Source organism: Netta rufina, assembly GCF_964035555.1.
Source record: "Netta rufina genome assembly, chromosome: 26".
In the NCBI taxonomy this organism is placed as follows: domain Eukaryota; kingdom Metazoa; phylum Chordata; class Aves; order Anseriformes; family Anatidae; genus Netta; species Netta rufina.
Genome location: NC_140150.1, coordinates 6,198,108 through 6,225,783, shown reverse-complemented (window position 1 = coordinate 6,225,783; position 27,676 = coordinate 6,198,108). Strand labels below are relative to the sequence as shown.

The 27,676-nt window shown below is 53.9% G+C and overlaps 1 protein-coding gene across 2 annotated transcripts; it reads right to left on the bottom strand.

The window, feature by feature from the left end:
- Window positions 1-1,011: 1,011 nt before the first annotated feature.
- Window positions 1,012-25,871, bottom strand: KCNC4 (potassium voltage-gated channel subfamily C member 4; the record flags this gene model as incomplete). Of its 2 annotated transcripts, none has more annotated exons than XM_084302093.1 (5): window positions 1,012-1,073; window positions 13,817-14,002; window positions 15,505-16,441; window positions 23,008-23,754; window positions 25,704-25,871. In XM_084302093.1, the coding sequence occupies 5 exons, from the start codon at window positions 25,869-25,871 to the stop codon at window positions 1,012-1,014; spliced, it is 2,100 nt and encodes a 699-aa protein (XP_084158219.1). The 2 variants fall into 2 exon arrangements, with proteins under 2 accessions (XP_084158219.1, XP_084158218.1); XM_084302092.1 differs by lacking the exon at window positions 1,012-1,073 and adding an exon at window positions 8,085-8,221.
- Between the last annotated feature and the right edge of the window lie 1,805 nt (window positions 25,872-27,676).

Here is a 27,676-nt window from a genome sequence, read left to right as displayed (position 1 = left end):
GGAGCTGACTCAGCTCTTGGATGTCTTTATTAGAACTCTAGTACGGCTGGACAGGTAGAGGCATGCGTACAGGACAAAGGAAATGGGAGTAGTATTGCCTTGATCACAGAGATATGTAACAGCATTAGAAAGACACTGACCCTTCCAGGCCAGCCGGGCTCACCCCACCATGGCACCCGCATCTGGCACTGCTATTGCTTCCTGTCCCTGTCCCCATGCCCCAGCCAACCCCATCTGTCCCCGTCTGCTTGGGGCACAACCACCAGGGGGGCGATGGTGCAGCAACCCGCTTGTGGCACCCAGAATCATGGAGAGTCCCTAGTTTGACGACAGAGATGGTCAGAGCGTGGATGGAGCCACAGGTGGGAGTGAGGGGCGAGCAGCTGACGAGGCTCTGTGGTGGAGGCTGGGCTCCGGCCGGGTCTCTCGAGCAGGACAGCAGCAGCCAGGGGATGCATCCGAAAGCATGGGCGAGAGGAGGGGTCAATGTGTGCAGAGGGCTGGTAGCAGGCAGGGGAATGGGGCAACCCCCAGTCCCCCGACCTCCCCTCCTGGCCCTGCTGCCCCTCTCTGGCAGGGAACCCGGCTGCCAGACACTGAGGGGGCAGCCAGAGCTTCGGGTTGCTGCACTGGGCAGGCAAAGCTCATTGGAGAGAGCAGCCTTTGGCCTCAGGGAGAGCACCCCTGGGGGAACATACCCCTGAGCCTTGAGCAGAGCATCCCTTGGCACTGGTGACAGCATCTCCCTTGGGCAGACCATACCTTGGTCTTGGGCAGAGCATCCCTAGTGGGATGCATCACTTAGCATCCCTTGGCCTCAGGGAGAGCATCCCTTTGGGAAAACATCCCTTAGCCTCAGGGAACACACCCCTTGGGGTTCACATCCCACTGTCTCAGGGAAAGCATCCTTTGGGGTGCACATCCCTCTGCCTTGGGGAGAGCATCCCTCGGGGAGAGCATCCCTCAGGGCACACATCCTTCGCCGGGGTGCTGCCCACATCCAGCCGGGGCTCAGGAGAAGGTGACCACCTCACCCTGGGGGTAACTGGAAGAGAGGACGTCTTGGCAGGTGTCTGCAATTAAAGACAGAGGTATGAAACACACCATTAGAGATTGCTTTCATCAGCTATTTGTGGAGAAAGAGAAAGCAAGGGAGAGAGAGACCAAGCTTTATGGGGACCAAAACTTTGTAGGGCACAGAAAACAGAGGAACTGCAAAGTGAAACAATCTTCTCTGGAGGGAGAAAGTGCTGCTATTCTATCAGTCAAGTAGGCAAAATTGCTAAAAATGCCTCTGAATAGACCCAGAGACACCCCCCCCGCAAGGTGGAGACATTTCCCATGTCTCCTTGGATTCTCCTTAGTTTTCTTTCTTGGCAGAAACCAGAGAAACCAGAACTGAAGTTGGGGCAACTTTGAAAGTAAAAACGAAGAACAGAGGAAAGAAGTCTTTTCACTGCAAGAACGCTGCTTGTGACCAAAAGTTTCCAAACCTACCCCAAGCCAGATGTCCTAAAGCCAAGCCTACTGCATTAATATCTCACAGTGTTTTTTCTCCTCTCTCTCGCTCGCTCTCTCTCTCCCTCCCTCTCTCTCTCATTTGTTATCATTAAATTAATTAACATTGATTGGAACTCTGAGTCACAACAATGCCTCTACCAATGTGCCAGGTTTCCAAGCGAGAGGCTGTCAGACAGGGAGACAGCTCCTGATCCACCCGATAAGCCACGTAACTGCACTTTCCAGCCAGTAGTTTTGCTGCAAAACCCAATGCTGAGCTCCAATGGCTGGTTTCACCCTGGCTTCCCCCCCACAGCTCCAAAATCAGTTTGGTTTCCCCAAAAGAAATGTCTTATCCTCTGTCAAGCATCACAGCTGTGTGATGGGCTCTCCCTACCCACTGCAGAGCCTGGACATTCACTCCCCACACACAGTCTTTGCAAGCCCCCAAACAGCCACTTCCCAGCTAAACCCCTAGGATTGCAGTCCCTAAATTCCTCGGTAGTTTGTCCCCAAATGATGAACCAGTTTGGGGGACCCAGATTCATCTCCATCAAACAATTTGGGGTAGATTCTGATACACCCTGGGAAAAGACAGCACTGACCGTGCACAAAGCAGCTGCTGAAATATATTGCTGCTCCTGGTTCAATCACTCCTGCAAGCAGCTAAAAGCTCACTGCAGGTCTCGTGGTTGGCCAGAAACATTCCCCGTCAGGTCTATTGATTTACCAGGGACACGACTCGGCTTTTAACTCCCATCTCCTCCTCCCTGCTCAAAGCCATTTTATGTGCTAGCTTGAGACCTGCTGCCCACATCCCCCAGGGACCTGCCTTGGAAAGCAGCTTCCCAGCCTCAGAGAAATTAGCACGACTAAAAATAAATAACAACAGCAGAGAATTTTGTTTAAACGCCATCCCCAGACAAAGCCACCATGAGAAATCCGCCCTCCTATCTTGGCTCATCGTTCTCAGCTCGATTACACACCACCAGCAGGTTTCCAGTCCTTCACCCTCACAGCCAACCATGAACCAGCCCCTCTGCAGCTCAGACCCAGCACAGCCTAGCCCCAAAATCCCCCAGGTTTGCTGGTGGTGCTGCCAAGGCCACCCCTCAGAAATTTCCAGGGACAGAGGCTTTCCCCCTACAAGCATCTCCCCAAACAGCCCCAAGCACTGCCTCCACTGGCTGCCAGCCTCCGGCTGCTCCAGTGCAGCATTTGGGTAGGTCCTACACTAAAACTGTTTGGTCTGATGGTGGGTTTCCTTTTATTGTTTTGTTTTGTTTTGTTTTTTTCATCCTTCCCATTGTAAGCTCCATTTGAATACAAAAGGCCAAAGTGGTGCTGAACAAGAGATCTCTAAAAGCCAAAGCACTGCCGCAGTACTGGATGCTGCCAGGCTGGGCACTGCCTGATCCCACAGAGGAGCTGGTGTGGCCACCAGTGCAATGGGCAGCACTGGGACAGCTCCACTTGGGCCCCCAAGTGCCTTTGAAGGCTCTTGCCTCCAACCTGCACCATTTTGCAGGTCCCTCTTCTTTTTGCCACTGCAGTGGGGTGGCGGGGGGGGGATTTGTAGAGTGGGCAGAGGACCCTGGTCCCCATGAAGCTGCCATGAAACGCCTCCCAGTGAACATCTGCCCCTCCTGCAATGCAGTGCCCATCTCCACCAGCCAGGGCTTTCATGAAGATGGAGCAAAAGCCTGCAGCCACCCTGCTACAAGGGGCAGGGAGCTGCTGCCTAACAGGCTGTTCTTTTGGAAAGCCACCTCAGATATCATCCACGCAATCAGGACAGCCCCAAGAATGTCCCTGTGGGGTCATCACTGAGCACTGCCACTGCCTGAAGAAGCACCCAAGTTCTCAGGTGAGCCCGGCACTGATCTGAGCCTCCCCACTGGGGCAGGACTGTGGCCATCGCCTGCTGGCAGGGACCAGAAGCCACCACTATTCTTCTAACAAGAATCAATTGCCTGAGCGGAGGTAACAAAGTAACAGACTGGGAGCTTGGAGGCTCCTATTTTTAAGCTCAACTACATCTTATTTTGCATCTGCCTCTGCTCTCCGCATTCCTCGTCAGCATGGGCAAGGAATAGCGTTGCTTTTTTTTTTTTTTTAATTTTATTGTCATCAAATAAGCACTGAGGATTTTTCCTGGCAGTGCTGGGGAAGTCAGAAACAGGCTGCTTCTGGGTAGAGCAATTACTCTCTTGACTTCTTAACCTCCTGCCCAGCTGACAGACAGGCCTTTCTATTTTCTCAGCTCTTTCAGGCATCTCCCGAGAAACAGAGCAGTTGTTGCAACAATAACAATTAATACTTTGCACGCAACCCGGGCTTTCACCACAGCCTCTGTGCAGCACAGGACGGTGATGTGGGACCTCAGGCAAAAGAGAGGAGCAGGAGGCAAGTCTTGAATGATGGGAGGGGAAGGAAGGGGGGGGGGGAGGGGAGGGTGAATTGCCCCAAAGCTCCCTGGTTCCAAAGAATGAGCTGCTTTTGCCCCTAGCACAGCTGTTTTGCTGGTCTCAGCAGACAGACATACACATGGATACAGGACAGATGGATGCAAAGACTCCAAACAACAGCCAGGAGCTATGCAGGGAGGAAGAGGCATCTCTGATCCCATGCTCAGTACTGAGCATCACCTGTACCTGCAATGGGGAGAGGAGCATGGGGCACAAAAGCTTTCCCTGGTGCCGTGCCCTACAGGTGAGAGCCCTGTGCATGTGGTGCCCATGGCAGGGGCTTGCAGTGCTTCACACCAAACTGGGTGCTTGTGCTCAAGCACAGCGTCCTGCTGGGATGGGGACAGCAGTTCTGATGGGAGCAAACATCGCATCTGCAGCACCAGCCACATCCTCAAAACACGCCAAAGCTCTGCCTTCTGGGCCACGAGGGCAGCAGCAAGCTCAATCACTGCACACTGGTTTATTTTTTAAATGCTGTTTTAGGACTTGGGCAGAGGCAGCTGTACTCCTATTGATTTATTCAGTTCGTCAAGAATAAATCAAACAACCTTGCTTTCTCCCAGTGCGTTTTGCCTTAGCTGGAACGTGCACTCTTCTCCAGATCCCTAAACATAGATAAGTGGCTGGGAGGATATTCGGGGGAAGTATCGTATTCGCTTGCTCTATTCTTATCCTATTCTCCAGGCAGCCAATTTTGGCCACTGTTTGAGATAAGACTCTGAGCTACAGAGAGGTTTAGCAGTCTGCTCTCCTGAGCTGCTACAGCTTCTCTTACGTTATCAGAGGGATTAACCCCTGCTAACTTACCCCCCAAGCCCTCTGAAACCCCTCCTAAAAATAACATCCTTTTCCCCCTCCTGCATCCTCCAAATCACTTATTCAGAGGAAGGCGGGGGGGGGGAAGAGAGAGAAGATGCAGTGGGTTTTTCAACAGTTTGGTGCCTCCCACAGAAATGCCTCTGTCTCCCATTCGGGGCTCTGTTGTTTTAGAGGAGCTTTTGCACATTAGTCATGCTTTCCACTGAGTTGCATAATGCCAAATCTAAAAATTATGAAGCACAGCTCCATGTCAGCTCTAATATGAAACCAGGGAGAAATCTCATGGTCCACTGAGGGTTTTCCACGCTGGACCTGTGGCTGTACCTGGTGTGGGGTTAATGTCCTGCTTGCAAGTGCCTCCAAACCCAAAGCTTTTCTGCATGATGCAGGGCTGGTTTCTGGGGCCTGGCTCATCTCCAAAGTCAGCATGTGACCTTGGACTTACCCATTTATCATTTATGATTCAGAGACCAGGGAAGGCATGGAGGGTCACCTTCTGTCTCACACAGACTCAGGAAATTTCAGCTGCTCCTGCTCCAAGTACAGGAGCCCACTCCAAGGGGTGGATGCAGCATCTTACGTGCCTTTTGCATGACTCATAAACCTGTGGAGTTACCTGAATTGTTGGGTGCATGAATGCACTTTAATTATAGGAATTCAATGAGCACAGCTACATAAACCATATACGACGAGCCCATGTACTGCCGGTGAGAGGTAGCTCACCACAGCAGGAACCCTATGGGACACCCTGGGGTGGACAGCAGGGGATAGCATTCACCCTTAAACTCCAGCACCAGGTCTGTTTGCTGCCTGGTCCTGCCTTCAGTCTCCCAGGGAGCGGCTCAGCACTGAGCTGAGCTTTTCCCCCTCTTTTCTTCTTCCCTCCTTTGAATCTCCCTAATCTGCTGATGAGGCTGGGGCAGAAGAAGGCAAGAAGGAAGAAGGAAAACAAAATAAAAGGTGAGGTTTTCTTGTCAGCTTCACAGGGGTCTGCTTTCTTCCCAAATGAAGGGGGACACATTGACTGGCTCCTCCTGTCAGCTCATCCAACTTGATGGAAAGGAAAATAACAAAGCTCAAGGGAGGTGATTTTCCCCCTCTATTCTGCCCTGGTCAGGCCTCACCTAGAGTACTGTGTCCAGTTCTGGGCTCCCTGGTACAAGAAAGACAGGAATCTCCTGGGAAGAGTCCAGCAGAGGACCACAAAGATGATACGAGGCCTGGAGCATCTTCCCTATGAGGAAAGGCTGAGAGACCTGGGTCTGTTCAGCCTGGAGAAGACTGAGAGGGGATCTCATCAGTGTGTATAAATACCTGAGGCGTGGGAGACAGAGGGATTTGGCCCACCTCTTTTCAGTGGTTTGTGGGGACAGGACAAGGAGTAACGGTCACAAGATAGAGCACAGGAAGTCCCACACCAACATGCAAAAGAATTTCTTCACAGTGAGGGTGATGGAGCACTGGGACAGGCTGCCCAGGGAGGTTGTGGAGTCTCCTTCTCTGGAGACGTTTAAGGCCCGTCTAGGATGCCTACCTGGGCAGCCTGCTCTAAGGAGCCTGCTTTGGCAAGGGGGTTGGACCCAACAATCTTTTGAGGTCCCTTCCAACCCCTTCAATTCTGTGATTCTGTGAAACAGGGTGAAGCATTTAAACTTTCTCCTTGTGTAGCATCTCTTACACTGTGGTGGCAACAAGAGTTACTGCAGGATGCTCTCATTGTTAGTCCCTTCTCTACACAGAGGGAAATTAAGGCACAGGGAGCCCAGGAAGGAGCAGAAACATCCTGGCCGCAGCATCTGCCAAAATACTTCAGGAAGCAGCCTTGCACCATGGGGATCTTCACTCTGCATCATCCGATGAGCACTGCCTTGGCTGTGATAAAGGAAACAAGCTTGATCCATGTAAACTTTTGTGGTTTTTTGTTTGTTTGTTTTTAAACATAGTCAAGGCTAAACTTTGGTCCCCATCCTCTGGCTGAAAGCCCCCAGGTTCCAGTTACCCCAAGCTGGACTTGCTCAGAGTAAGGAAAAAGGATGAGTGTGCTGGGATGAGGGTTGGGGCCAGGGCTGCCAGCACTGAACTGCTCTATTTCCAGTCACCCAGGACCCAGCCACCTCTGAGGAGGCAGAGCTGGAGCAGCCAAGCAAGAAACAAGCCAAAATTCAGGGGACTGCAGGTTTTGTTCTAGATCAGGAGGACATCCGAGATCATTCAAAATCCTAAAAATTGATTTACATGAGCAAAAAAACAGCAGTGCACAACAAGGAGTTCAGCACTTAGACATCACCCTCCCAGGATGGGGGAGGACCCGGGTCACATCCAGCTCCCATCCCATCAGACGTGGGATTGCTCTGCCCCACCACCCTGGACCAATCTCAGAAGACAACTCCCCCATCCATTCGGGCCCCATTTTGTCTCAACTCTTCCACTTCCCCACTGCTCAACAGCAGCAGCTTTTCCAGTTGCTCCAACGGACACACATTTGCCTCCCCATCATCTCCCAGCTCTTTATAGAACATTCATCAACATATTTTACTGATCCTTTATCCCAGCCTCCACATGCTCCCCATACCCATCCCAGGGCCCTGCAACCTCCCACCTCCATAGGACCTCAGGCTGGTATTTAGGACTGCAGAACTACTCAGTACTGGCCTGGGACCATCCCCAAGGTCAGACAAAGAAGCAGACACAAGCAGGGAAGCAGAGAGTGTGATTTAGGCAGAGAAAAGCACAAAACAAGATGGGAACTGCTGCTGGGCAGGGAATAGAGATTTATTCATCTGTTGCCTCCAGAAATTCAAGGCTGATTTAAAAGAAAACCTAAAATGATATCAACTCAGCCATTTTCCACCACAATGATATATAATTTTATGAGTCAACATGTCCTTCTTGCATTTTCAGCCTCCTTTGCCCAGCACAAACAGCCCACGGGAAGGAGGGCTTGACACCGAAGAGGATTGCATGCCCTTAGCCCAATTTATTTAGCATGAATAAAGTTTCCAGGGAAATAGAACCACTGAGCAGCCCTCCGACCCCCCTGGAAACTGTCCCAAACACATGGACACGAGACGACGAGGTCAATGGAGACATGACACATCCTGCAAAGGGGCAGGGGGAGCACAGCTGCGGCGCTCGGCTGGAGGTCAGAGCCCACTTCTCAGCGATGGGGACGTCCCAGCTCGGATCTCCTCTGGGCACGGGCACTGCCGGGGACATGGCGTCACGGGGTGGGGAGGGGACAGAGCAACACAGGGAGCACGTGGCTGACACAACAAAGCAGGATCCAGGTGGCGTTTAGAGGATGGAGGGGACAGGAGAGCAAGGGCGCCGCAGAGGACAGGGAGAGCTGTAGCGCGACGCAAGGGGAGCCAACCCCACCGTGGATCCTGCCACACCATCTATGCTGCTTAGGCTCCGGGATTTTCCATAGCCTTTGTGAAGAAAATGGACAGAGGTGAGGTTAGAGGTGGGGAGGGAGGAGCACAGAGCGCCAGGGGAGGCATCACCCAGCCCCTCACCTGACTTCAACCCCCTAAAAAATCCAAAAAGGGCACTGTTGGTCCTTTGAGCATAGCCAGTCTCTGCAGATCCTAACAGGTTTCAGAGCTCCACTCCACTCCCCTTGGATCCCTATACAGTCGAGGGGGGCTGGCCAGATCCAGGACTGGAGAGGAGTATGCACCCCAGTCAGCTCAGGGCTTCCCTGCCAGAAACCCAGCCCGAGGGGCCCTGCCTCCCCTGGCCCCTTTCCTCCCACCCCCACCCCATGGCCACCCCAGTTTTCAAGGCAGGAGCTACCCAAGAGCTAGGTCAGGAAGGGTCCGTGCTCCTGGACCAGTGGCCAAACATCCACCAGCACTGATGTTAGGGCAACAAGTAATCCCAACATTGGTCCAGGGGGGAGGTCAAGCTTTGTTTTCCAGATCTCTCTGAATGAGGCATGAGTCTGGGGATTTTGTGGGCTGAAGCAAACAAGGAAACAGCAAAATTCAAACAAATGTGAGATTTGGAAGGAGTTATTGCCCCGGCTCTGGTTTTTAAGCCCACTGCAGCAGCAAGCTGCTGCTGAGACCTTTCTGTATGCAGAGAAGCAGGTAGAAATGCTTGAGATTTTCCATGAGAAATTGCACTGAAGAGCAAGTATTTCTATTTCTTTAAGCATGGAAACCCTTCACACTCCCCCAAAAAGCCAGAAATTGCTCAAGCTTATAATGAAAAGCAACAGCCAGAACAAATGTTCTTCCAGGTCAAAAGTCACTTTTCTTTGGGAAAGAAAATAAGTATTTGCACTGAAAAATGGATTTTTAGATCCAAACAGAAGTCCTGTTTAAAGATGTTCCACGTGAGCCCAAAGATCTGTTCTCTGGACTGCTGCATCTCACAGGGCCAGCTCTGCTGCCAAAGCGAGGAAAGCTGAGGATGCTCGTGGTCATCAGGAGCCAAACCGCCCCGCAGCGCTTGCTGCTGTGCTCTCCAGGCAGGAGCAGTGGGGGACAGCACCCTGACAGCAGAAAAACAAAGCAACGGATGACCCCTTCAGCAGTTCCAAGCTCCCAAACCATTCCCCCATCTCTCAGGGGGTTGACAGCAAGTCCCTGGGTTCTGCATTGGTGCAGAGGCACCCATGACAGGTGTTCTGGGCTTGGCTCAGGGCTGGCTGCACACAACAGAGACGCTGCGGCTTTCTCCCTGCAAGCACCCCTGAGGAGGGTGCTGGCACGAGCACAGTACTGAAAGGCTACAGAACACCGGGGGGGCTTTCACATCTGAAAGTTCCCCAGCAGCAGGGAAGGGGCAGGGGACCAAGAGCCACCTGCCTAAACCTGTTGCTGACTCCTGCAAAGCTTTTGTAGTTCCTGCAGTGGGAGCAGGAGCAGTCTCCAAACAGAAGAGCAATTTCCTTATTTATGTTTTGGCATGAAGCCACTGGTCTGAATCCACGCAGCACACCAGGGGGGAAAGCGAGCATGGCCCTGGGCTGGGGAGAGCCTCATGACAAGCAAGGGATGTGTCCCACCTACAACAAGCAGGCAATGCAGAGCCCGCTTGCCTCAAAACACCCCCCTAACCACGGCACTGGGCTCATCCTTCAGCAAACCTTGCTCTTTTCCCAGAAGTGGTAAGGCTCTCTGAGCTGCTCATGCATTTCTCTGCCTGCTTTCTATGCTGAGAAACGCCCCTGGGAAGTGATCATACCTGGCTGCAGCCAGTCACCAAAAGCTCGGGATAGGTGATGGACCTATCGCCCAAACAACAGAGGCAGAGAGGGCTTACAGGGCAAATCATGCTGCCAGTTTTGATTAAGTCTTAAGCATCACAGTTTGGGGCCACACCTCATAAAGATGCCTGATCACTCCAGGGCCTCCCTGGCACACCCAGAGCCATGCACAAGCACCTGAGAACAAGCTCAGGATGATGTTCCTCAGCCCTGAAGGCTGTCATGGCTTTCCACCAAGCTCCAGGCCAGTTGCCACTAAGAAGTCAAGCTGCAAAGCGCCCAAGGGCCATACTCTTCTAATTGCTACCGGTGCAGTTCATTAGCAGAGCTGGTATCCCAGCAACTCGAGTAGGTGCTAATGGAGGTCACCAGGATTGCTTTAAAAACAGGTTTGTTGCCAAGGAGCTGCATGGAGGCATCTCACAAACAGTGGCAGGGCAGCCTGTGTCCGGGGGGCTGGCAGTGCTGTGCTCCCCATTTTGGGAACATTTGCGGAGCATGAGCACACGTGCACACCCGCACATGCTTTGAGCTGGCAGCAGATGGAGATGGGGCAATGAAAGCGGGTGGCATTGCCCAAAAACGTGTATGTGTTTATAACGGCAGCCTGGCGCTCGCCTGCTGGTTGCACATACTTGCACGCATGTCCCCATGCAAACGTGGGTTTGTCCCTGCTCCTTCCCAGCTAAGCATTGCTGGCAGATGCTCACATGAGCATTCCTGCACTTGATCCCACACTGTGCCATCCACATGATGGTCACAACTCTGCACTAATAGCAAACAACAGAGTAAAATCAGCTGCATGATGCACTGGGCTCAGGCAGCCAAGCTAAAGACCTGCTGCTTTACAATGCTGGGTGCTGTTGAAGAGAGGTGCTGGAAGACCTGACTGACCAGAAGGGTACATCCCCTTCCCTACATTTAACCCCATTCCCTGTAGCTTCTCTAGAAAGTCCGCTCTGGTTTCAATCACTGTCTTGCTTTTGCTAGACCATCTTAACCCATCTTGCTTGCTGCTGGCCAGGGGTGTGCTGGACTCATCCTGCCTTCATATGCCTGCATGCAGGCAAAGGGCAGGTGCTCACATGCCAAGACAGACCCATGCCAGTCTTTGTGTCCCAGCAGAATGCATTTGGAGGAACTGTTGAGCAGGCTCTGACTGCTGGAGGGAGATAAGCCAGCGTGAAGCAGACTCCAGCAGCAGGGGAGCAAGGTGACACCACTATGAGCAGCAACAGGGACAAGAGAACATGCCATGGTGCAGGTGCCATGCTGCAGTACAGCCCAATCCTCTCCAGGGCCCATGTCCAATGGGTAGTGGGCAGGAATAACTCTTCTCTTCAAGCTGCCCCAGAGAAACCAACCACTGGCATCAGGCTTAAACCATGACGGATGCCAAGATCTGCAGCATATTCCTGAAGCAACCCCGTCTCCTGATTTCCACAGCTTGTACAGACATCGGTACCTGTCCCAGGATCTGACAGATGGCCATCAGCAAATCGGGCTCAGAACCAAACTCATCTCAATTTGTAGAGCTGCCAACATCCCAGTAGCAGAACAAACAGCCTCAGCAGGCGATAAATCAGGACTGAGGGAAGAGGCGCCTATGCAGCGCCCAGCTCCTTTGGGCAGGAGCACAGGAGGATGCTCTGCCACTCAGACCATCGCTGCCCACCCTTAACCCTGATGACACCAGAGCATTTCACTGGTGAAGACATCAGGTTGGACCTCCCGGGGCAGTGTCCCATCTATCCATCCCCAGTGGCACAAACAGGATGTAGATATTGAGGTTTTCTCTTCCCAAAAGGTCTCACACATTGCTTGGGCTCCTCTAAACACCAGAGCCACTTTTCATCCCCTACCTTGCTGAAATGATCTGGTGAGTGAGCCACGTACATGTTCTTAACCGTATGTAGCACTCTGATGTTTGCAGGAAGGACACCAGAACAACCCAAGAAAGATTACTACAGTGCCTTTTTGAATATCTGTAGATGCCACCATGCATGGAGAAATAAAATAAAAATCTGGCCTTCTACAACCCAGTAATGTTATTTGGGAGCCCAGCAAGAGCAGCACTGGATCCTCAGCAGTTAGATCTCCTGTAGTTCCCTTGGTTTCAGGGGGACAAAGATAAAATGCTTCAGCTGAAGAATTGCCTGACTTGAGCATCTTGTAAAGATGAAGATCAGCATGGGCTGTCATTCTTCTCTCCCATCCATTCCAGCTCAGTGTCCTCCCCAGATCCAAGGCAGGACTACAGCCCCCTCACCTCTGCTCATCAGCAAATATTAAAAGAACTACTTTACAGAAAATGGTACTTCCAGGAAACACAAGAAGTATTTCAAGCAAATATCTGTATAATACTCTCTTGCCCAAAGATGAACAAGGCTTTTTTTTCTCCCTCCTCTTTTTAAGGGAGAAGGTTGAGCAGGAACACCAAAGGGAATTGTTGATTTCACAGAACACAACCAATTTGCTCACGTAATAACTGTGATTGCCCCCAGATGCCTACCCTCAACTCCAGGACTGCAAGAGAGCCTGGCCCAGGGAAGCCTGGGTCAAGCTGGGCTGCCTTGCACCTCAGAGCAGGTGACTCCCACGTAAGAGATGCCAGGGGCATGAGATGGACCAAAGCACCTAGACTAGAGGTCACAGACCCAAAACCAATATCCTTCCTACATCCTAAACCCATCCAGTCTTTACCATCCCAAGCAACACTAAAGCAGCAAACCCGTGGGGGTCTCTAAAGCACCAACACCTCGAGCCAAGAGGCCTCAGTGCACAGCTCAGAAATACAGGGCATCATCTTTTCTCCTGCCTGGTCCCAGGTCACTTGCGCTGATCCCAGTAGCTAGGACTACTTACTGGGAGTAACTGGGATTAGTTGGTGCCAAGGAGGCAGAAGTAGGTCAGACTGCAGCTACATCTTCCCACGTCACCTTGGATGTACAAATGAGCAAGAAAACTGCAGAACTGAGCTATGTCCTAAGAATTAACCTAGCAACTGAGAGTGCAGACAGATTCTGCAGCTCAAGGTGGGCAGTGGGTGCATCCTCCCAGGGGCTGGGGTGCTGGGAGGGGGACTCCAAAGGCTGGAGGGCAGTGTGAAGGTTCACAACTGAAGATAGCGGTCATTTTGTCACATGTAGAAGAATTTTATGTTTTCCTGACTAGTCTCCCCCACAGTTTCCTATAGAAAACCTCAACACTTCACAAAGCTCACTTTCCAAACCTGGAGGAGACAGGCTTTCTGGCAACCTGGTGCTTTTGGCAAGGCAGCAGTTGACACATCGCAGTTCCCCACGCTCAAACCCACCAAAAGACATCAGAGAGGGAGAGAAAAAGAAAAGCCTGTGGGCTCTTCTGCTTACTGAAAATCTTTTGACCTTCCTCAGCCATGATGTCAGGAGAAGTATCCTCTCAACACCACCCTGAGATGGGTGGGTGAGGACCAGGGAGCAGAGTTAGAGAGACAAGAAGAGCCAGAGCACTGGGCAGCAAAGGGACAGGACTGTCCCCAAGGAGGGCAGTGTGACCAGCATGAGGTCACAGATCCCTGATGGTGGCAGCCAAGGGAGGAGGACTTGGGGGAAGAGAAAACAAGAAGGATAGAGCTAGCACAGAGAGATGTAGTGGACAGGGATGAAGCAGATGAAAAGGCAGGAAGGCAAGTGGCTTTGGAGGGAGCAGAGAGCAACAGCCAGCTGGGCAAATGGAGATGAACCACAGTCTTGGACAGATGCAGTAAACCTCCACTTCCCTCCTCCATTTGGCCCTCCCCAGCCCACACCTCCAGCACCAGCCATACCTTTCTGGATGCCTCCATCCGCTGCACAGGAGAAGTCACCCGTGGCCAGGAGGAAACACGTGGAGGATTTCTTGTTCTTATCCCGGGTGCTAGAGCGCCGCATGGGCCGCTTCTCTTCATCAGATGGTGACAGCGGCTGCTCCTCATCCGACAGCACTACATTGGCCTCACCGTTCTGCTTGGAGTCTGCAAGAGGGTGGCATACAATAATCAGCAGCTGATAAACCCATGGGATGACACGCTCAGGGTGGACAGAGGGGGTTGATTAGACCACGCAAGGATGCAGAAGACCAGATTGCAGAAAGCCTACAGCAGCTCCCAAAACTTCAGGCATGTCCCAACTGGATGTGCTAACTAGGGAAGAAGGACCATGCTGAATTTTAATCCCAAGCAGCAAATAGCATCTCTTGCTCCTGATGAGGGTTATATACCCTGCACAAAGCCAAGCAGGGCTAGCCAGGGAAGAAACGTCCCTGGTCTTTGAAAACCATTCCCACAGTTGGTGGGAATTAGCTTTTCTAAATTCACACCAGTTGAGATTGGGGCTGTTCTGGGTGGTGGTGAAGTGCTAATTTATGTCATGTGACTGTGGTTTGTTAGCTGAGATGCTGCACCTGGTGAGGACCTGTCTCAAGCTCCTGAATCAGTGTAGGGTTAGAGGGATAGGGTTGATCTGCTCCTGCAGAATAGCTCCTCCTGCTTCTCCCCATTGATGGGTCTCTTGGGGCAGATGGGCTGTACAGGCACTTGGAGAGGACATTTATAAGGGAAAGCACCCATACAGGGCATTGGGATCTCCCTGTGTCCTCACAGGTGAAAAGCCAGTGCTAGGCAGATGGCCAGGTATGTGACTTAGTGAACACTGTGTAGGACACAGCCCTCTCATGGTCCCTCCCCTTTACTTGCTGCAAAGCTGGCTGCTCTGGGGCAGCAAACAGGTGAGAAGGGCAAAGCAGCCTCCACAGCAAGCAGAGACACCATGGAGAGGTTCCTTCGATCCCCCAAGCTCAGCCCAAGCAATGTTGCCCACAACAGGGCTCTGAGCTCTCTCCAAAGAAAAAAGACTGGAAAAGCCCCAGACTTCATCTCCATACATGAGAACAAAGAAAAAATGCACAGAGGCTGATTTTGCTCCTTCCTGAGCAGCACTGGGCTTGCCATGCAGGAATGCCATTATCTGCTAGAAGATGAATGAGAAGGTGAGGTTAGGCCCCAGGGTATGTCTATGATTTTATCCATTTTGGTGAAGCTGGCCCTAATTTACAGTCGTGGGAGGTAAAAAATAATAATAATAAAAAAAAAAAAATCTATCCCAAGGACTTTGCCAAACTTGGATGGGAATTGAGCCAATGGTCCAATCTCTGTCAAGCTGAACAAGGTAGGGACACCCTGAATCACACCAAGGGGGCTTAGTGCATTTCTGGAGAGCAGAATATGGCCCTTCCCCTGGGGCTATGCCCACCTTAGGTGGAGGGTCCTGATCTTCAGCATCCTGGTCCACCAACACAGCCCCCAGTACCCAGGTGTCCTGGCCCATTCTGCACCACGAGCTCATCGCCCCAAGAGCCAGGAGCCACATCCTGCAATGGGGAAATCTCCAGGGACTCTGGGACACAGGGGAACATAGACATAGCCTTGGGGGCTCCCAGAGGTCTCCCACTCCCTCTGCCCAACCTTTGGGGTCTCACCTGACCGTTTCCGCTCAGCCACCCCTTCCTCTACTGCCAAGGGGCAGGTGTCACTCTGGGTGCTGTTGCGGGGGGAGTTCTCCTCGGATTTGCAGTAGGTAGGGGAGTCCAGTGGGGCCGGACGGGGTATATGCTTTTTCTTCTTCTTTGGCAGCTTCTGCTTGGCCATGGCCAGGGAATAGTACATCCCAAAGTTATTGACAATGACGGGCACAGGCATTGCAATGGTGAGCACCCCAGCCAATGCACAGAGAGCCCCCACCACCATGCCCGACCAGGTCTTGGGGTACATATCACCATAGCCCAGCGTTGTCATCGTGACCACAGCCCACCAGAACCCAATGGGGATGTTCTTAAAGTGAGTCGGGTCACTCCCACTGGAGTCGGATGTCTTAGCTCCGATTCGCTCAGCATAGTAGATCATGGTGGCAAAAATCAAGACCCCCAAGGCAAGGAAGATGATGAGGAGCAGGAATTCATTGGTGCTAGCCCGGAGCGTGTGGCCCAGCACCCGGAGGCCCACAAAGTGCCGTGTCAGCTTGAAGATCCGGAGGATCCGAACGAAACGGACCACCCGCAGGAAGCCCAGCACATCCCGGGCAGCTTTGGAGGACAGGCCACTAAGACCTACCTCCAGATAGAAGGGCAATATGGCCACAAAGTCAATGATGTTGAGCAGGTTTTTAATGAAGAGAAGCTTATCTGGACAGCAGATGATCCGAACCAAAAACTCGAGGGTGAACCACAGGACGCAGACCCCTTCAATGTAGGTGAGGATGGGCTCCGTCTCCACTTTATGCGTTAGCAGGACTGTCGTGGTGTTGCCAACCACGAGGGTCTCCGTCACGTTGACATTGATGTTGAAGGCCTCGTGTGTCTCCAGGCAGAAGGTTGTGATGGAGACCAGGATGAAGAAGAGAGAGGCAAAAGCAACTACCTGCAAAAGTTAAATCACACGGGCCATTAGCTGAACTTCCTGGGAATATGTAGAAAGATTTGGGTCAACTGGTGGGGGAGAGCAGTAATTTTATGTACCATGATGATGGTAACTGCAGGACAGGCTGAGGCACACTTCTGCTGTCACCTGTGTTTGGCACATCTCTTCTAATCCTTGCAAGTGAACAGCATCAACAGGGATGGGAGAAGGCCTCATCTGACAAAAATGAGGCTCCAAACACCCCAGGAGCTGTGCTGCTTGCCATCCACTCAGTCCCTGCTTCCTCAAGACCAAGAATGGAGAATGGGGAGCATCCCCTGGACCTCTCCCATCAGTTGTGAGCAAACCTCAGAGTCTGGGGTCATTGGTCCAGGACCTTTCTCTAAGAGCTGTGATATGGACGCAGGAAGGTGCACTAGGCTCCAGTTGTGGCTGGAGATGTGTTGGAGATGACAGGTATGGGAATGAAAGGAGACCTGCAGCAGCCTGTGTTTGGAGCAAGCCTCCACTTGAGCACATGAAAAGAAACACACGTGAAAGGCAACTTTCAGAGGACTAATTCGAAGAGCTTTCCCCCACACTCATCCAAAATCCCCCAGCTGAGATATCCTTGTAGGTCCCTTTCAAACCAGGATGTTCTTTAGATTCTATGAACCTAATGTGTGGTCTCGGCATGGACCAGAGATGTATGTCCTTTTGCCCCCTCAATACTCCCTGAGTAGTGAGTCAGTGCTAGGTGTTTTTCTCACAAGCAGCCCCAAGAAGTGGGAGGGCAGGACATGGAGAGCAGTTGGCAGAGCTCAGCCCAGCATTGCACTTATGCTCAAACCCAGTGACACACAGGTGGCTCCCATTGCTTCCCCCTCTCTAACATGAGAGACCTTCGTCTCCTCCCCACGTCATGATGCCACTTCACCTCAGGTGTGAGCTAGGAGGGGCCAGCAGCATGCAACTGTGTCACAGAAAACACTGTCGTCCCCCCTATCGATCCTTGCTCAGCCCTCTCCTCCCCAACAGGATGAGCTCATGATGAGTCCATTCCCCAGAGCATCTGTTTGCAAGAGCCCCTGAAAAAAGCCACTTGAGCAGAAAAACCTTCCTTCTACCTCCCTCCAGCACAAAAGCACAGTTGCTTTGGCTTCTCAGGAGCAGATCCTTGCTGCTAACACAGCCTGGACACACTGGGCAGGATTTGACCTGCTGCTCACAGAACTTCGCGGCTCATTTTGCCATCAGACCAGCTGTCCGGCTGCGTTCAGCAGGCAGCCGTGTCACAAGCCTGCTGGAGACGACAACCCAGGTCCTCGGCTGGAGTGAATAAGCAGTGGAGACAGCCTGAGTCACGCTGGAGAAAAAAACAGCCCCAGACACTGGCAGTAACGTGAGAGTATCCTCACAGGGTGTCCCCAAAGGTAAGCCTGTGTGGGTCCAGTGTAGGAGAATCATTCCTCCAGAAGTGAGGTGTGAAGTTTAAGCCAGACTCTAATTGAGGGAGAACTCTCTGGAAGATGATTCTCCCCCACCCCATGATGGACACCTGCCCAGGGATGGGCTGAGATGCTTTGTACCCCCCAGATCAAAGCATGCTGGACCATACGCTGTGAGGCCTCTCTTGCCAGCCAGCTGCACCCAACCCTGCACAACTGGGGAAGCAAATCCAACCAAAGTGGGATCTTAAACTGAGGCCATTTTAACCAGACAAGAGTGTCTACACAGGTGGTGGCATGGCCAAAATAATCTAATTTTCATCTGGGTCCTGAGTAACATTCCAGAGTTTGCCCATAAGGGTAATCTCAAGGACACATAAAGATTAAAAGCTTAGGCTCAAAGCAAAGTAGGAAAAACAAAATTACCAAGGAAGATAGCAAGACCCTGCTGCCACTCCCCCAGATGAGCAAACACTCAAGCAATGAAACAGCCCTGCTGTGTGAACTGTGGAGGTGAGAGCTGATTTAGCCCCAGGTGCAACAGCATTCTCTAAAAATAGCAGTCACGTTCACAGCCAGTGCCAACCACTGTTCCCCCTCCAAAGCTGACAGTGCTGCCCCAGTTTTGCGTCAGCTGAAGATCTGACCTGAGACATCTTACATCAGCTCTAACCTCTGTCTTGCTCCGAAAAATGTCTTTAAAATAACATAAAATCCATGTCTATACCTAGCAGTAACCAATACAGCACTAGAAGTCCCACCAAACAAGTTCTCCAGAATCTGCTGCTGATCTGAATGGTGGTTCGACATAGTCTGTACAGTTTGGGGTGGTTGTTCCCAAAAAACATGACCCTACAGGTTGGCCTGGAATTTCCAATGGACGTGAGGTCAGGTTTAGCTGCAAAGGGAAAAAAAAAAATAGGAGCTACACATGAGCTGAACTTGGAAGCAGACCAAACACCAGAAGCAGAGTAGCTTCCAATGCAGAACAACAGAGTTTTACACTGAGCTGGGATGGCAACTACACCAGACACCATATTTTCACTGGCACCTCTGAGACTGGATTAGATAAAGCAGGCAATGAACCCATGGGCAATGGCACTACAAGGAAGAGCAGTTCAAAATGTGGGGGGAAAATTTCTAACCACACGCTCATGCAGTTGCCAGGTCTGGAGGTGCAGGGATAGAGATGCTGGAAAGAGGGGAAGATGGAAATAGACACAAGCCAACCAAGTCAGGGCCAGAGGGGCTGCTCTGGGGTTGGGGAGGAGCAAGGACCAGAGAAAATTAACCCTGAGACTCTTAGTCACTGCTGTCACAAGATCTAGGGAGGGTTTTTATGCACACAAAGGAGAGCCTGGGACGGCTCTCCTTCCTGCTGATGCTAAGGTTTGGCAAGATGCACCAGACCGGCTGCTCCAGGAACAAGCACCCACAGAATCTACTACTCCAAAGCTGCCCTGGGGAGGGTCCAGCGCATCCCCAGGCCAAATGCTGATGGTCAGCACTGACCCTCTGCTTCCCCTCTGAAAGAGAGCAGAGAAACTCTGAAATGGGGTAGCAGAAAAAAGTCCCACTTCAGCCACTCCCAAATGGGGTGGCTCATTGGACGCTGCACCTGCAGAGGTGCTCATGGGTCTCAGAGCATCCTTGTGCCACACAGTGACACCAAACCAGTGACACCATAGTCCACCACTGCACTCAATAACTGGGTGCACTAGACAGGTTGTTGACAATTGGGTCAGGTGCACCTCCATGTGCTTCAGTTTCTGCTTCTGCCAAAGCATTTTTCCTAAGCTGTTGCAAAACCACACTGATATCTCAGCATGGAAAATATGACCCAGGAGAACCTGAGAGAATCACTGCTGGAGCAACTTGAAGGTGGCCATCCCCACAGCAGTGCTAAGCTGAGCCCTTATCCAAGAGAGGCAAAAAAGAAGGAAGCAGGGAGCTCCCAGTGCAGCCTGGTCCCACTCCATCCCACCATTATCTCCCCAGTCAGAGCTCACATCACAGCCCTCCCTGCTGCCTCCGACGCACTCCCGCCGCTTCTGTTTAGCGAATGCCTTTCTGACAGCAGCCTCAGCGCGCATGAAAAATAACATGAAAAATCTGAATTGAATTATTTTTCTTGATTGTTTTTTGTTTGTTTGTTTGCTTGTATTGCTTTGTTCTGTGTTCTATTTGAAGCATTTAAACACTCAGAACATCTCTCAGAGGCAACGAGCACTTGAAGATGGAGAAAGGATCAGGTACCCCTTTTAAAACGAGTAAAGCTCTTGCTGCCCAAACATTTTTGTGTGTGTGCATGTGTTGTTCTTACGTTAGCTGCAAAAACACCTCCTTGAGAAACCGACCCCCTGCCCTTTGAGCTGCTGGTGGGTGTGAAATGCCTGCAGGATTTCTTACCATTGATGGTTTTTTACACCTCTAAAGGCATCCAGAATTCATTTAGATCCCAAATGCCTGCATGTATGTGTGCGTGCATGGCAGATTTCAAAGCTGGGGGGATGTGCATGGATGGCTCTGGAACTGCGTGGGCAGGTGTCTGAGGGTCAGTGGGCAGCACTTTGGGGATGATCTAAGAGTATCTGCGAAAGGAGACACCCATGCAAGATAGTGGCTAGGCTGGGAGCCCAAAGACGCTCCTGGTTATGGGGAACACGTCCCAGGCACATTGGTGTCTATGGATAGGGACTGTCTGCATCTGCAAAGGGGTCATGAGGTGGGTGTTGGCACCTGCATGTGCTCACAGTGTGCGTACATGCTGTACTGAGTCCCCAGAGATGTGCGTGGATGAAGACTCACACCACCCAAGTCACAGAATCCAAAGGCAGGGACTGGGAGAGTGAAGAACCACCCACTGTAGGGGAAGATCAGGTGCAAGAGCATCCGAGGAACCTGAAGGTGCACAGGTCCATGGGACCTGATGAGATACATCTGCAAGTCCCGAGGGAACTGGTGGATGAAGTTGCTAAACCACTGTCCATAATATCTGAGAAGTCATGGCAGTCCAATGAAGCTCCCAGTGACTGGAAGAGGGAGAATATCACTGCCATTTTTAAAAAGGGAAAAAAGGGAGACCCAGGGAACTAAGAGAACTACAGGCAGTCAGTCTCACCTCTGTGTCTGGCAAGGTCATGGAGAAGATCCTCCTGGAAACTCTGCAAAGGCACATGGAAAGTAAGGAGGTGACTGGTGATGGCCAACGTGGCTTCACTAAGGGCAGAATGTGCCTCACATATCTGGTGGCATTCTATGACGGGGTCATAGCATCGGTGGATAGCGGAAGAGCAGCTGACATCACCTACCTGGACTTGTGCAAAGCACTTGACACTGTCCCCCATAGTATCATTGTCTCTAAAGCTGAGAAATACGGATTTGATGGCAGGACCATTCAGTGGGTAAGGAACTGGCTGGGTGGTCGCACTCAAAGAGTTGCAGTCAACAGCTTGATGTCCAGGTGGAGACCAGTGATGAATTGTGTTCCCCAGCAGTCAGTACTGGGACCAGCGCTGTTTGGCATCTTTGTCAGCGACATGGACAGTGGCATTGAGTGCACCCTTGGCAAGTTTGCTGAGGAGACCGAGCTGCATGGTGTGGTCAACACACTGGAGGGAAGGGATGCCATCCAGAGAGACCTGGACAGGACTGAGAGGTGGGCCTGGGCAAACCTCATGAGGTTCAACAAGGCCAAGCGCAAGGGCCTGCACCTGGGTCGGGGCAATCCCAAGCACAAATACAGCACAAATACACATGAGTAGAAAGAGAACATCCTTGAAGAGAAGGCCCTGGGGGTACTGGTGGATGAAAAACTGAACACGAGCCAGCAATGGGCACCTGCAGCCCAAAAAGCCAACCGTACCCTGGGCTGCACCAAAAGCAGCATGGCAAGCATGGTGATGGAGAGGATTGTCCCCTCTGCTCTGCTCTTGTGAGACCCCACTTGGAGCCCTGTGTTCAGCTCTGGGGTCCCCAGCACAAGAAAGACATGGACCTATTAGAACAAGTCCAGAGGAGGCCCATGAGGATGATCAGAGCCTGGAGCACTTTTGTTATGAAGACAGACTGAGAGAGTTGGGGTTGTTCAGCTTGGAGAAGGGAAGGCTCCAGGGAGACCTTACAGTGGCCTTCCACTACTTAAAGAGGGCTACGGAAAAGCTGGGGAGCGACTCTTTGTCAGGGGGTGTAAGGATAGGACAAGGGGTAATAGCTTTAAACTGAAAGAGGGAAGGTTTAGATTGGATAGAAAGAAGTCCTTTACTATGAGGCTGGTGAGGCACTGGAACAGGTTGCCCTGAGAAGCTGTGGATGCCCCATCCCTGGAAGGCCACATTGGATGAGGCTTTGAGCAACCTGGTCTAGGGCGAAGTGTCCCTGCCCATGGCAGGGGGGCTGGAACTAGATTGTCTTTAAGGTCCCTTCCAACCCAAACCATTCTGTGATTATGTGATTCTGAGAGGGGTGTGTGAATGTGTGTTTCTGTGTGAGAACCACAGCTGTGAGCCTGTGCTCAATATGCTGATGGGGACCATATGTTGCATGTGGGCTGCATCAACGTGGTGATGGTGGTGGACATGGGTGCAGGGACAAGGGTGTTGGCAGGGATGGGGAGGGCATCTTTTGGGCCTGAAGAGGGATACGAGCTCTTTGGGAACAAATGTGAGGATCCCATTTGCTTCAATGGGACCCAATTTTAGTATTTCCCTACCCGCTGACACACGTGCCAGGGCATAGGCCCTGTCCTGTGTAATTAAACACTGTTTTTGATGTGTGTACACATACAAGGAAGAGGAAACTAGACAGTCCTGCCTGTCCTAGATCATCCTAAAACTCCACCAGGGCTCAGCCCTGCCAAAGGCTCTCACAGACAATCCCTCACCTCCATGACAGGCCAGGAGATGCCTGGCAGCACCCAAGGGTGTGAAAGTGGCCACCAGTCTCAGCCCATGTGCAGTGAGTTGGGAGGGGACAGGGAGATGACAGAAGAGGCTTCCCATAAGATGGGAGATGTCCAACATGCCCCATGTCAGTAAGGGGACACCCAGTGGAGAGTCCATCTCACCCACGGAGATGGGGAGATGAAGGTATCACCAGCACGACCCCATCCCCATCCGCCAGCACTTTTCGGGAGCTTACCCTTGCTGCCTTGGATGAATAGGGATCCTCAAAGAGTGCCCACATCCTGGGCTGCCAATTCCGACAGCAGCCACCCCCTCCGGCAGCCCCTGCCGCCCCTGGCAGCCTGTCCTCCATGCCCAGGCGTTGAAGGGCCATCTCCCTACCCCCTTCCTCTTCAGGCTCCTCTCCACCAGCCCCTCCACCGGGCTCAGGACTCTCGAAGATGTCCAGGGCCTCTTCAGCATCGCGGTGTTGGCGGTAGGTCATCCAGCAGCAGGGCTCCACGTCGGTCTCGTCAATGCCCCAGTAGGTCAGCTCCTCCTCGAAGAGAGGCCCGCAGATGTCAGCCGGGCAGTGCAGCTTGCCAGTGCGGTAGTAGTTGAGCACGTAGGAGAAGATCCCAGGGTGGCGGTCAAAGAAGAATTCATTGCTTTTACCATCAAAGTCAAAGTTGCTCTGGGCATCAGGGTCAGCGAGCCAGGCCAGACGGGTGCCCGGCAAAGTCCGCAGGGTGCTTTTGTAGGTCTCATGCCGGGTGCCCCCTACATTGATGGTGATCTTGTCCGAGTCTTCCCCTTTGCCCATCTCTTCCTTCAGGCATGTTTTGGAAGGTGGTTTGTTCCCCGACTTGCGTCCACGGTAGGAGGAGACACACACCGAGCTGATCATAGATTTCGGTGGATGGGAGGCGCACGCTTCGCGCACTCTTCCTCGGGGCGAGGAGCTGGGGGTCGGCGGAGGCGGGCGAGGGGAGCAGAGATGGGACTGGGGAGGGGAAAAGGGGGGGGCTCAGCCTTCGCTCCGGCCTCCGCCAGCCCCAGTGCCGGGCGAGGGGGAGCAGGCTGGAGCCGAGCCGGATACCGCTGGCTGCCGGAGGCCGGCAGCGGAGGCTGCAACCTCCACCCCCTCCAAAACCACCCTCCCGGAATAAAACCGCCCTCCGCCCGCAGGCAGCCCAGCCCCGCCGGGCAGCAACAAGTGGAGAAGGGAGGGGCGCGGGGGGGGAGCTGCGGGCAGTGCCGGGGAGGCCAGGCCGGGAAGGAGGATACCGCCAAGGCCGGCGGAGGGGGGGCAGTCCCCGGTACCTGCAGTGCCAGCCGCGGGGGGGCCCCGCCGCCCTCCCCTCCCTCTCCGGCGGCTCCGCGCTCCCTCCGTCCCCCCGGGCCGAGGGGCAGGGGCCCCTCCCCGATTCCCGGTGGAGGCGGCGGGGGGAGAATGGATGCTCCCCCCCACACCTCCAAGCGGGGCCCTGCCCTTCAGAGGGGGCTGCGGCGGCGGGGAGGGGGGGGGGGGTGCTGCTCCCGCGTGGCCGGCCCGGGGGGGCCTGTTGCGCCCCGGAGGCTGCCGCCCGGCTCGGCTCGGCCGGGGAGGCGGCGAGGGCTGCTCCGGGGCTCGGCGGGGAAGCGCCGCCGCCCGGGGCTTTTATAGGGCTGGGAGAGAGCGGCGGGGTTACAGGAGCCGGCGCCGCCCCGCCGGGGGGCCGGGGACCCCCCCGCCCCAGCGCCCGGCCCCACGGCCCCCCGCTGCCGCCGGCACCCCCCGCTGCTGCCCTCTTTCCTTCCCTCCCTCCCCGCCACGCTCCTCCATCCCCGCATCCCTCCCTCCATCCTCCCAGCCATCCACCCCACCATCACACCCATCCGTCCGTCGGTCCGTCCGTCCATCCCTCCATCCCTTCCACTCCCCCCTCCACCCCCCGCGGCAGCCCCCCAACCTCCGGCTCACCTCCCCGCGGGGCGCGGTGCGCAGCGAGGCTCGGGGGGCTCTGTGTCAGTGCGGAGGGAGCCCCGGACACCCCAGCTCTGCTTCGCGCCGGAGGGGAAATGCAGCCCAGAGCTGCCTGCGGATCTGGAGCCAGCTCTTGGCAGAGGCTCGAGCAGATCCCATCCCTCCCTGGCTCACAATCCCTCGCTCACCGAGAGGTCAGCAGAGACCGACCCTAGGTGCGGATCGGCGGTTGACGGGGAGCCCGGCAGCACCAGTCAGCCCCGGCCCTTCCCTCCCACAACCCCCTCCCCGAGCATCCCTCTGCCCTGCATCGGCTCCCGCATGAAATTCGTCCCTTCCCCGGAGCTGTGCCCATGGGTGCTGGGACTGGGCACAGCGCAGGACGCAGGGCATCCCCCACCCCAGCCCCTGGCCCTTCCCCTAAGCCCCCTCGCTGGGGGCTCTTCCACCCCCGGGGGATGGTGAAGCTCAGCTCCTCCTGGGACTGGGGAGGACGTGAAGAGGGACAAGCTTGTCACCAAGGCAAAGACCCCAGGGACCCAATCCTGTCAGCGCTGTTTACTCCAGCACGGGCACTGCTGGTGTTGGGGGGGAGGGAGGCGGAGGGGGTTGCAGGTGTATGCTTTGGGGTTATAAATGGGATCAGAGCCCAACACAGGTTTGTTACTGGGGGGGGGGACGGGGGGGACGGGGACGGAGGGAGGGGGATACACCTTAGCAATGGGTCAGCACCTGGGTAAGGAAGTCCTCAGTGCAGAGTGAGGGGACAGCGAGTGGGGAATGCTGCCCCACTCCCGCACCAATCTGCACCTTCCTGGGCTCTGCAGAGGGTCCCCACGGGGTCCTGAGCCTCCCACCCCCACCCCCTGCATGGATTTGTCCCCTCTGTGACATGATCACCCCCCTGCCAGGGGTGCTGGGGCAGACACTCCACCCAAAAGGCATGAGAGACATCAGAGACATCAGAGCCGCGCTTAAAATCTTACCACCAAGAAAGCCCTGCTCCAACTGTAGCTGCAACTCGACAGCTTCCAGGGCCGAATCCTGAGCGGGTGGAGGCTGGCACGGCTCCACACCCAAACCACCGGGGGCTGCACCAGCAGGGGAGCACGGAGCCCAAGGGAAAGCCGTGCTGGAAAAATCGAGCCTTGCATCACTGGCCAGGCATCACAGCTCAGCTCCTCATCATCAGTAATGTGAGTTTGGCCAGGAGGAAGGAATGCTGCGACCTGATGCTAATATTTTATACAGCGACTTTCATCCCAACAGATCACCGTGCACCCAAGCACAGCCACTCCTGGGGCGGGAGGGGGTGGCCAGGCAGACAAATGGGTTGTATCTGGGGAAGGAAAGGATCTTTTAGCCAGCAACACCCGCCCAAAGCTGTCTGCTCTCTAAATATGCCTTCAGATTTTTAATGTCCATGGAAAAAAAAAAAAAAAAGGAGAGAGAGAGAGAGAAAAAAAATAGCAAGAGCTTGATGAATAAGGGTCTTTTCGGAGAGAGAGGGAGTCACTTCTGCAGGGACCTCCTTCGTCCCCACTGCAAGGCTGACAGACAACCTCCGGGTAAGGGATGGATCAGTAGGATCTGGAAGATTTCATGGAGGATCAGCTGCAACCTGAAAAGCCAGAGCCCTTGGGTGGGTCCCAAGGATGAGGTATGGGGTTCCCAGGTTCCCCCCACTGGTCTCTGCACTGTCATAGGGCCCACAGCCCAGTGAAAGGGGCACATCCCCAGCTTGGCACACAGAGAGTGGCATGACAGCCTGTGGAGTGCTTGGAGGGCTGCATGACCTGAAGGAGAGGACAGGGAGATGCTGGGAACATGTGGCATCTCTGCCCACGGAGGGACAGAGGAGGCAGGGGAACTGCATCTTAGTTTAGGGAGACAATCCAGCTTTGGGGTAGAGATGGACAAACCAACCACACCATGTACTTCAAGACTAGGGTTCTATTACTAGAAAAACATGTTGACAGCAGCCTACTTGCCCCAAGGTCTCTGCCCTTTTCCCTTCATGCTTTTGGTGGGGCAGGCCAGCTTCTGGGCAGGAGGCGGCAGCACCCACTGCACCCCAGGGTGTGAGCCCACACAACCTTTCAAGATGCTCTCTCAGAAGCGGGTTTTCGCAGAGAACCTCTTGCAGGCTGTGAGCAAGGCACGTCTCTGCCGTGCTCCTCTGTTGGGGTGAATTTTTCAGCTAAACTTGCTCCTCGCCGGCCGGGCACGGACAGCGGGGCTGCGCTCCCTTGGGAGAGCAGGTTGCACACCCCGAGTTTGCCTCCCCGTCCCCACGCCACCTCTGCCGCGGAGGGGACACGGCTCGTTTCCAGCCCCAGTCCCGCCCCCCGGTCCCCGCGCCGCTGTGACACAAGTGCCACCTGGCGGGGCTGCCGCGCAGGGAAAGCGGGCGGCGGAGGGCGGCTGGGGCCGGCGGCGAATCTGGCTCCATCCGTGGCGTCGCTGATGCAATTTTGCTCCGCCAAAGCAATTTCGGGGCTGGAGGAGGCTGGGGCTGGAGCGGGAGCAGCAGAGGTGCTCCAGTCGCCTTTGTCTGCCGTTTGGATGGCTGCGAGCAGCTCCTGGCCGCGTGCCGTGCCTCGGTTTCCCTGTCTGCAAGAGCTGGGATCACAGCTGTGGATTTCTTCCAGCACCGCTCAGAGACCCACGGTGAGACTCTACTCCTTCACACGGGCACCCCTGCACTGTGTCTGTACCCACCCCATGTCCACACTCCAGTCCAGGGATGTTTTGAAGTGAGACACCCAGAAATCACCCCCTGATCCAGTGGTACCATCCTTTGCCTCCTGCCAGGCTCTGTGCCTCACTGTCACAGGGAATCTGTAATAGTGTTTTTTTAAATCACACATGTGGCTTAAATTTGCTTTGTTTCTCCAGGGCTTTTTTCCAGCCCCATGTGGGCCAGAATCACCCTTTGCCGTTTGTTTCAGGCAGGTTT